The 11,395-nt window shown below is 38.8% G+C and overlaps 1 protein-coding gene across 1 annotated transcript; it reads right to left on the bottom strand.

The window, feature by feature from the left end:
* Nucleotides 1–3,365: 3,365 nt before the first annotated feature.
* LOC114689243 (cytochrome P450 3A31-like) lies at nucleotides 3,366–4,061 on the bottom strand. Its single transcript, XM_037198504.1, has 3 exons — nucleotides 3,916–4,061; nucleotides 3,742–3,830; nucleotides 3,366–3,452 (listed from the first exon to the last, which is right to left on the bottom strand). Exons 1-3 carry the CDS (start codon nucleotides 4,006–4,008, stop codon nucleotides 3,392–3,394), a joined length of 243 nt encoding a protein of 80 aa, XP_037054399.1. The 5' UTR covers nucleotides 4,009–4,061; the 3' UTR covers nucleotides 3,366–3,391.
* Nucleotides 4,062–11,395: the final 7,334 nt, after the last annotated feature.

The raw sequence follows: 11,395 nt of genomic DNA, 5'->3' as shown, positions 1-11,395 counted from the left end.
CTCTGGCCTCCATACACACACTCTCTCATGTGCACATGCACCAGAACATGTTTATTATATGTGTACACTCACAAACATAAACTCACAAACTCTCTACACTAAAACCTGGCTTGTTGAAACTAGGTTATATTATTAAAATCCATAACTAAAATTAAAGTTCAGACACTATAGCTTGCAACCATGAAGTGACACACACATGAGTAACTGGAAATGTTGTGGGGTGTGTGTATGTGTGTGTGTGTGTGTGTGTGTGTGTGTGTGTGTGTATCCCCCAAACTCAAATGTTAGAAACCTGAACTTTTCAAACAACAGGATGGAACCTTTGAGAGGGAATGGGTCATCTGGGCTCTGTTCTCTGGAGTGAGATCTTGAAGTGAACTGGAGAGATGAAGTGGGAGGTGGATATGATCAAGATGCACTAAATGAAAATTTTCAAAAAATAATATTAATATAAAAGCAGGAAACTCCAAGAAAATACTTGGTGAAGTGCCTGGTTTTAAAACCTAGGCAAATGGAAAACCAACAAACCCCCCTCACACCCATCCACCAAGAGGTGAATTAGAGTCAGTGGATACAACAGTGTGCAAACTTGATGTCCAAAATCCAGACCCGCAGAATCCACCTAAAAAGGCTACAGACATGACAGCCATTTGGTAGAGCCAGACAGGATCCTTGGGCCAAGCCTGGCTAGCAGTACTAGTTAGACTAGTGAGTTCCAGGCTCATCTAGAGACCCCAGATGAAGTGGGGAGCTATGGAGAAAGACACTGAGAGCATCTTCTGACCTCCACCGGCATGCACCCACACATATGTGACCCTGTGTGAGCATACACCCCACACCTGCATATGCAAAAATAAGACAATAAAATAATAAAATAATGCAACATAAAAAAACACAATGGAAAGTTTCCCCAAACAAACCAAAAACAAAAATAAAATGGACAGATAATCATTTTCTGTTTTTCCTCCCTCAATCTTGAAGAACAGACACCATTTTCTCCCATGAGCTACAGTGCGTACAACCTTGTGTCATTATGCACAGCAGTTCCCTTCCTTCTCCTTTCCCAGTCCCTCTTCTCCAGTGGAGGTTCAGCTATTTTCCCCAGGGATGGCGACTTGAAAGTCCTTCCGGCATTTCCTACAGGTGACCCTCTCCTTCTCCCTTTGTGGTCTGTCCCCTCCCTTGTGCTCTACTGAGTGCCTGACCCTGTGTCAGCATCACATCTTGGTGACAGTCACCAATCCTATCAGCTCCTTATAAATAAGTCACCAGTCTGAAATAACTTGTGACATCAACACAAAATGAACCAAGACAACAGTTGTCATTAAACTGGGCTGTTCTCACAGCCTTGGAGGCCATCTGTTTATCTTCTGGACTATTCCACAGCAGAGCATGTGGAGGGACATGTTGGTGACCCCTGACACTCTCAGGCCACTTCAGATACTCTTGTCTATGCCTTCCCTAAGCTCCTGGTTCCTCTGAAGACATCTTGCAGTGAGTTACATATCCAATGTCTTCCACCATGCCCCCCTTTGAGACAGGGTCTGGCTATGTAGTTCTAGTTGTCCTGGAACTCACTCTGTAGACAAGACTGACCTCAAACTCAAAGAGATTCACTTGCTTCTGCCTTCTGGGTGCTGGGATTTAAATGTGTGCCATCATGCCTGGCCCAGTGTCTCTCTTTGTGCTGGTCTTGTTCACATGTCATCTTACTGTTTATCTCCCACAGATGCAACCAAGTTCAGGGCAAGTGAAGACTCAATTTGGAGAAACAGAAGAGGCTCAAGATTCTAGAGAGAACCACCTGATGAGACTAGAGTACCAAGGCCTGATCTAGGCTGGGAAGAACCCCTGGAAAAATCACTGTGAATGGCAGGCACAATAGCCACTTGTTTCTTTAGGTACTCTTTCCAACTGGATGCAAAAATGGATGCAAGCTGAGTGAGGTGACTATAGGCTCTGCCTATATGCTTGATTCAGCAAATAAGGACTGAGGCAAGAAGACCACAAGTTTGCGACCAGCCTGGACATCATAGTGAGTCTCATGCTATTCTGGACTATCATCCTGGTTTCCGTCCTATCATTGTGATAAAACACAAAAGTAACTTCAGGAAGAAATGGTTTTGATTCTGCCTGTAGCTTATAGCTGATCTCTGAAATAAGTCAGGTCAGGAACTTAAGCATGAACTTGAGGCAGAAACAATAGAGAAATGCTACATGCTGAAGTGCTCACACTCATGCTTAGTTACTATCTTTCTCATACAGGCCAGGACCATCTGCCTATGGAGTAATGCTGCCCCAAACTGGTTCAACTCTACTACATTAATTAATAATCAAGACAATCCTCCCAGGACATACCAATGGGCCAATGGGCTCTGGACAAACCCTTTACTGAGATTCCTTCTTAATTGACTCTAGACTGTGCCAAATTAACAAATAAGGCTATTGTGGTTGTTTGAATATAATTGGCCCTCATAATATCAAAGGGAGTGGCAATACTAGGAGAGTACTCCTGTTGGAGTAGGTGTGGTCTTATTGGAGGTAGTCTGCCACTGTGGAGGTGGTTTTTGAGGTCACAGATATGCTCAAGCCATACCCAGTGAGACAAACCATTTCCTCTTGCCTGTAGGTTGAGATATAGGAATCTCAGGTCCATCTCATGCACCATGTCTACCTGCACACCAACATACTGCACTATAATGAAAATGGACTAAACTTTGAAAATGTAAGTCACTTCAATTACATGATTTTCTGTTCTAAGAGTTGCCATGGTCATGGTATCTCCTCAAAGCAATAGAAACCACAAGACAGCCATCTAGGACAGCTATGTTATAGCATAATTTTGGCATATCAAAAATGATGTAGGTGGTGATGTGGTAAAAACAATTGGTGCCAAAATGAAGAACTTGATCTGTCCCTGGGGATCCCATGGTGAAGGTCAAGAACTAAGCCCTCTACATTGTCTTAACTTCAGCAGTAAATAGAATGTTACCAAATTCAAAAGTTAGACAAATAATAAATGAATTTCTGGCTTTTGAAAATGCTAATTCCCAATGCAAAAGGGTAATTAAGCTATAACAACACTGTGAGACACTGTGCAAAAAAAATAAAGTTCTATAACTAAAGTAATGGGTTACAGACCTTTGAATGCACTAAAAATATTGGATTGTGCCTTTAAAGGGGTGAATTATATACCAGTAGAGCTGTTGGTTTTGGTAAGTGTGGAAGAGAAAGGCAGAACTGACTAACATGGCCACAGACAAGAGCAGTGGGTCAAAAGGCAGAAGAACCATCATACATACCTACTGACATGAATAATGGTTTAAAAAAATCAAGTCTTATAAGGTTCTTGGTCTTTTCAACAAAAGGTTCCTTTGGGTTGTTGAGGGAATCAACACTCCCACCAAATGATGTGCTTGTGATCACATCCATGCCGTAGGCCCCCAAACACTCTGAGGAGAGAGACATGGGAATTTAACACATGCACCAAGAAGCCTGAAAATTTCATAATCTTGGTCAGGACAGGTGAAATCACCTCAGTACTAACCAAGCATCTTCCCTTCCTACCCTTCCCCTACCCCCGTGACCTTGGTATGACCATGATTCTTTTTTAACTGAATATTTTGTCATCTAGTGTCTAAAGGGAAGAAGGAGCAGCTGGACCATGTGAGACACACAGATGATGAACCTTCTGTCAGCCCTTCCTCTCCCCAGAACTGCAGTACATGGATCACTACTTACTCTTTCATGGGGATAGGCTTGCCTTTCTCTGCCTCTCTTCTCAAGTACTTTACCAAAATATCTCCATACTGTTCAATGATGGGGAACATCTAAGCACAAAACCCAAAGGCATCCATAGTTAAGTGTGGGGACTCAAGTCTCACAAACATTTCACCTAAAAGTCCTTCCAGTCACCTCTTTGAGTTTTCCATTGGTGAAGGCGGGAGACAGCAAGGTTCGCATTCTCTTCCACTCCTCATCCTTAGACATGGAGATGGCTTTTCTCATTATCCCCACAGGGACAAAATCCTGGAGTCCAAGAAAATACAAATTTGACTTTCTGTAAGTCCAGAATTTTCCATGGTTGCAAAAGTACTAAGTGGATAGCACTGTATATCAACTAGTTACTGACTGTTTACTATGGTTCAACTCTCATGTCAGATGCAAAAAAAAGTCAGAATTTCCTCACTGTCCATAAGAAATCAGGTACTCACTGGTCTGCCTATTGAGATTTCAAACCTTTATATTCTAGGATCTTTCTAAATGTAAATCTCTCTGTGGTTAAAAAATTAGTTCCAGGGGTGGGGAGAAGATGGGAACAAGATATAGCAGTTTCTCCAGAGCTATGCAGATTGCAAAAGGCTTGGAGACAGAATGAAAGTTAACTTTGCATCAGACAAGTTCTCTAGTTTTGTATTGACAACATTAGCAAAGTGAAAAGGGATGTCTTCATATGAGGTGTGTAAATGTATGTGTGTGTGTGTGTGTGTGTGTGTGTGTGTAGACTAGATTGATGGTATGCATGCTCATTTGGAGAGCAGTGGTCTGGCATCTTCTTCTATAATTCTCTACTACATTTTTTGAGGCAAGGTCTCTCACTGAATATAGAAGGCTGTATTTTGGCTAGAAAAGCTTGCCAGCAAGCCCTTAGGATCTACATATTTCCAAACACAGCTCTGAAGTAACATATGCATGCTGCTATGCCCAGCTTTTATAGAGATATTGGGGATCCAAACTCAGGTCCTTTACCCACTCAGCCATCTCCCTAGCCTTGAGACACTTAAAGCATTTGATGGTTGTGTTTTTAAAGATTTATTTTAGGATTGTATGTATGTATATATGTATGTATGTGTGTATGTGTGTATGAATATATGCACATGTGTGTGCAGTGTTTTCAGAGGCCAAAGAAGGAAGTTGGATCTCCTAAAGCAGGAATTACAGGTGGTTGTGAGCTGCTGGGTGCAGATGTAGGTAACCAACCCCCGATCCTCTTTCAGAGCTTTCAGACACTAAACCACCTCTCTACTCAAACTCTACTTGGTTTGGGAGCTGTTCGATTGTTTAGGAATAATGTTTTAGGAATCTGTTTTCCTTAATTATTTATGCAGTGATAAAAGGGAAGTTATAATTCTATTTCCCTGGTGGGAACTTCCTTCTACCTTCCATACGTATACTCTATACTACTGTGGAGTCTTCCAACATGCCCTTATATTACAGTGCTCAGCACAACAGGAAGAAATAGAAATGGCTTTCACTTGAAGAAGGGCAGCTGCAAACTACGCCTTCAGTCAACTTCACCAAATGACCCAGGCTAAATGAAGGCCAGAGAGATGCCTAGCAGGTAAAGGTGCTTGCTGCCAAGCCCATCAACCTGAGTTCAATCCCCAGGACTCACGGTGTAGAAAGAGAGAACCAATAGGTTTCCTCAGATAGAACAGTGAGATAAGCATGGTTTAAAAAAGAAAGAGAACATTGAACTAAGTATCATACCTCATACAAAATTAACATAAATAAAGCCATTGGTTTAAGAGCAAATCTCAAACGGATATAATTCAGTATACACTAACAAATGCACTTAGAAGGGACAGGTAAATAGTCATGAGACTTGACAGTGACCGCACAATCCATTGAGAAAGAAAATGGATATACAAGGCAAGGAGAAGACAGGCCACACATGGTAGCTAATGGGCTAGCAAGAGGGAATTGCATGGTCAAGGAGCTGTTCTATATTTTCAGTATTTGTCACCACACAAATCTAGACCTGTGGTTAACTGTACAACACCACACAGACATTAGAAATGATCCATGAGACAGGAAATATAAGCACAATCTAGATGACAACAGATTCCATCCACAACTAGAATACAATAATATGGTATATTTACACTTCCTCATTAGCAAAATGAATACCCAGATCCTGCTTGTATATTATTGTGGAAGCCAGTGGTGGTATATTGTATACCCCAATAAAGCTTACCTAGGGATCAAAGCACAGAGACAGCCACTAAATTAGACATAGGGGGTCAGGCAGTGGTGGCACACATCTTTAATCCTGTCATTGAGAGGCAGAGATCTGTCTGGATCTCTGTGAGTTCAAGGCCACACTGTGGCTATATGAGAGAAACAGAAGGGGGCAGTGGTGACACACGCCTTTAATCCCAGGACGTAATATTGCAGGGCACAGAAAGGTATATAAGGCATGAGGAAACAGGAACTTGTTCTCTTTAGGCTGAAGATTTCGTTGAGGTAAGAACTAGTGGCTGGCTGTTCTGCCTCTCTGAACTTTCAGCTTTCATCCCAATATCTGGCTCTGGGTGTTTTATCATAAGACCTTTTAAGATTCTTGTTACATCTGGTGCCCAAAGTTTGTGGCACTAATTTTTGAAAAAAACACTTGCCTGTGGCCTTGCAGGCCCCAGCTCAGTCCTGAGCTACAAGTGGCCAGAGTCTCCACCCCATGTGGGCTGGAGTCCCTAACCAGCTGGATCCAGATAGCTGTATCTTTCACTTCTCTCCTGGTGAGTTGTGGGCTCTCCCTTAATCCCCATCTCAGGCTGCTACCACACTAGGTAGCTGCCTTGAAACCTACTTGGGCTTTTATTGTTCTATGCAGTGGGCAGAATTGGTGAGTCAATTAAGATTTCTTAAAGGGAGGAATTAGTTCAAATAAAGTTTTTTCTCACATTAAACAATGGAAAATACTTTTACAATGGAGAGTATTTGATAATACGATTGACATTCTGAAAATGGAACAATTAAATGAGAGGATAATTAATTTAGATGGGATTTATATAATGTCAATTATGGTCATTTTTGTTTTATCATTTAAAAAGTTGATTAATGTGATTGCCAAGATAAAAATTTTAGAAAAACTTGTTTAAAAAGATCACAGGGAAATTCAGACCCAGACAGAGGAATTTAAAAGTGAACCAATCTCAGCATTGCATTATATGGTTACAGAAAATCAGTCTAAGGCTTTCTAACAGCTAACTTTAATCTAGCCAGTAACCTTACAAGAACTGCTAAATGCTCAAGAATGTATATGAGCTGATTGTACTCCTGTGAAAATGTTAGATTTGAGGAGATTCAAAGTAGCTATAGTGTCATGTGGTATGCATTCTCCATTCATGAAGCAAATATTATACTCTTGGTCACCTTGTAACAGAATTATCCCTCAAGATCAGAAAGATTTGGTTACAGCAGTCTTAGAGGCTGGTTCCCAGTTACAATTAAGGACCTAGTAAAAAGATGAGGCTAAGACCATTGAACAACAATGTAGTACTAGAGGTATGAAAATCTCTCAAGATCAACTTCTTGGAGAAGATGATTATACTGATATACAAAGATAATTTTTATATGATGACCACACCCTAATTTTATGCCAAACAGCAGCCTTGAATGCTGGGACAGATTTGAAGAAGTAGAAAAGAAAATTGAATCATTTACAAAAGTTATACAGGGCCCAAAAGAAACCTTCACTGATTCCTTACAAAGACTGACTTCAGCAGCAAATATAATGATACCAAAGTCAGAAGCTAGACAAATAATTGAATCTCTAGCTTTTGAAAATATTGTACAATGCAAAAAGGCCATTAGGCAAGATCAGCACCTTTAGAGGAATGAATCCAAGGTACAATGAATATTCAATCCCGTGACCATGATGATGCTTGGACAGGAGAGGTGATTTCCAAAAGTTTGAAGAAAAATAATAATGTCAGGTGTTTTTGATAGACCCCAAAATCTCGGGTTCTACCTTCTCAAGTGGGTGCCCCAAGAACCCTGACTCCGGTCCAGTTGATGCAAACAGCAGGAGGTTTATTGAAGCAACTGTACAGACGGGCTCCCCTTGTCCTGAGAGCAAGAGTTGCATCCTACTGCAGTCACATAGGTACTCTTAAAGGAAAAACTCACAAAAGCCACAAGATTACAATTCCCATACAATTTCATTTTGATTGATTTATGTCTAGAGGCTAATTTCTCAAGATCATGGTCTGATCACAGGGTGGGTACAGTCATATCTGCAAACACATTCTTTCTGAAACCTCAAGGAGGGGGGGTATCAGGGTGGGAGTGAGAGTTACACAAAGGTCACAGTGGTCTTTCCTGGAACACTTGCAATTATACCAGTCACAGTTGAGCGCATCTCTTAACAGAAATCTCTTTACCTTGTTACATTGTGGCAGGGGTGATTGAGTAATGGTTGAGCCAGCTTGCCCTTGGAACTAGATTTTTAGTTCCTCATTTCCTGGGGCTTGGGGTGTAAGCCTGAAGGGTTAGAGTCTTTCATTTTAAGTGTGGTAAACAAGGTCATCTAAGAAGGGATTGTAAACAGGCATTCCTAGAAACAATGTTTTTTTCAAGGAACAATAGCAACAGAATGCCCCTCCATTCTGAACTATGCTGAAGGTGTGGTAAAGGCAAATGTTGGATTGATGAATGTAGACCAACAAGGGACAGACAAGGTAATCCTTTGCCTTTGTCATCAGGAAACTACCTGAGGGGCCTCTTGCAGGCCCCCATGACAAATACAGTTCAGTCTTCTCCTGCCATTATAGAAGAAACCCCTTCTCAGAGCAATTAAAGAACCTAATGCTTATTGTAAAAAAACATACTGCTTGGGGTGATAGAATAGCTGTAGAAGAGAGAACAAAAAAATTAAGGAGAAACCATATATCAAAATTGATAAAGATTTGATTCTGAAACCCAAAATTAGGGTTGGGGAAGGTTTTTGGTTTTATCTTTCGGGAAAACTAAAACAGTCATCTTGAAAAGTTTAAAGACATTTGAACAGATAATCATCCAAAGAAGAGAGAACTACAAGGGGAAAATTACCAAGAAAAGGAATAATCTCACCCAATACAATCTTTGAAGTCTCCAAAAAGACATGGGACTACACAATGACAATTCCATCAGGATGATGATAATACCACTGAGATGACAAATACCACCCAAAGATTGGTTTTGAACTACAAACTGCTCAGGACAAATTCAAGATGGCTAGCTCACATGATCTAGTCTCACAGACTACTCAAGAAAGAATTTGAGACAAGCCCTGCACTTTCCCATTATGCAGAGACTAGACAAATGATAAGGCTAACTCTCCCAGAGCTTGACAATCAACCCCCAAATTTTTCTTTTCAGATCTCCTAAAGATTCTATCACTCCCAGATAGCAGGAAGTAATTTTAAGAAAATGACACCCACATTCCCAAGAGGTGGGTTGGGTGGTTTTTGGTCTTTCAATGGGTTATGAATGATTATCATTGTTTAGGATGGTTGGTTACAAGTTGTTAGTTGATAATGGTCAAGAAAAAAAGCTGAAAAAGGAGATTAGATTTAGGGTTCTTGTTTGAAAGAAAGAAAAAGAAAAAGGGGGATATAGATAATAGGTAGATTATTAAATCTAATCAGAAAAGGAAAAAGGAAGGATATAGATATAAGATTTAAAAAGGTAGATTTTAGAAAGAATCTACTAGTTTTAAATATTTTACATTGCACTGGATTTTTGTATATTGTATACAAATTTTGTATATTGATACAAATTTGAGATTAATTTTGTTAGAAAATATTGTACATATATTTCTAATCTTGTTCAAGGTATTGTAATGTCTTAATAGCTCCTTCTGATGTCAATAGCCTTAAAAAGGTGCTTGCTGAGGTGCAATAGATTTTACCTCAATCGGGATTGGAAATTGCTATTGAAAAATTTTAAAGAGGAGACTCTCTTAATTATTTAGGATTTAAATTAAGTAAACAGAGAATCCAGCCACAAATAGTACAGATTAGAAGAGATAAATTACAAACATTATATGATTTTCAAATTTTATTGTGAGATATTAATTGGTTGTGGCCTACAATTGGACTGACTACTCAAGAATTAAGTAGTTCATTTCAAATTTTACGAAGTGACTCAGATTTGAACAGTCCAGGCATTTATCAATTGAAGCAGAAAAGGAGTTGGCCCAATTAGAACAGAAATTGCAAGATGTCTATTATCTATTAGGTCACACAAATTGAATGTATTTTAGTAATTTTACCTTCTACTCATTTCCATACTGGACTCATTATGCAAAGGGAAGATAATATTTTAGAATGGATATTTTTAGTTCACAAACAGAATGAAAAGTTTAAAACCTACAAAGGAAAAGTTTCTGGATTAATTATAAAAGGAAGAATAAAACTTTGTCAATTCTCAGAAAAGGATCCAGCTGAGATTGTAGTGCCTTACAATAATGTTGAAATTATGCAATTATGGATAATTAATGATAACTGACAAAGAGCCTGTAGGGATTATTTAGGAGAAATCAACAACAAATATGCCAAAAGTAAAGAACTTCAATTTATAAAAAGATCTAAATGGATTATTCCACATAGTAAAAAGAACACCTATGTCTGGGGCTCTTATATTTTATATTGATGCAAATAATTTAGGTTTGTAAAGCAGGAAATATTAATAAAGCAGTCCAAAGTACATATGCTTCAGTCCAAAAATCAGAATTATATGCCATTCTAAATGTTTTATGGATTTTAATGTGACTCTTAATATACTTACTGATTCTCAATATGCAAAAGGAGTTGTATTATATATAGGAACTGCTCAACTTATTGCTGGTAAGTCAGAATTAACTTTGCTACTCATAGACCTGCAACAAGCAATCTGGGACAGAAATTATCCATTATATATCACTCACATTTGGGCTCATACAGGATTAACTGGGCCATTAGCAAAAGGAAATGAAGAAATTGATCAACTACTAATAGAAATTGTATTAGAAACTTCAAAATTTCATTAAAAACATTATGTTAATAGTTAAGGCTTAAAGTAAAACTTTTCCATTAACTGGTGACAACCTAAAGAAAGTATAAAAAATTAATCTACTTGATCTTGGTATAGTCAAATTTGTTTATGAACAGGAATTAATCCTAAGAGTACTAAAAGAAATGAGATTTGGATAATGGGCGTATTTCACTTAGTAGAATTTAGAAAAAATGAAATATATACATCATACCATTGATACATACTCTGGATTTCCATGGGTATCTGCCTTAAGTTCTGAAAAGGCTGATTTTATAATTACTCATTTATTAGAAATAATGCATGTAATGTGCACATAAATACAAAATAAACTGATAATGCTCCTCCTTATGATTCCAGTAAAGTAAAACTTTTTTGTACACTATTATATGAAATACAGACCAGAGACACCAAATAACCCTATAGGACAAGCAAATTTGAAAATCTAGTCATACTTTAAAGAGATGCTTAAAAAACAAAAGGAGGATATGAGGACTCCCAGAGATAGATTACATCATGCTTTACTAACTTTCAATTTTCAAATGTTAATGAAGCAGGACAACAGCTGATAAGAGGCATTGGACTGTGGAAAAAGCCGCTG

The sequence above is a fragment of the Peromyscus leucopus genome, chromosome 23 (assembly GCF_004664715.2).
Source record: "Peromyscus leucopus breed LL Stock chromosome 23, UCI_PerLeu_2.1, whole genome shotgun sequence".
Classification (NCBI taxonomy): domain Eukaryota; kingdom Metazoa; phylum Chordata; class Mammalia; order Rodentia; family Cricetidae; genus Peromyscus; species Peromyscus leucopus.
This window is presented reverse-complemented; position numbering and strand designations above follow the sequence as displayed.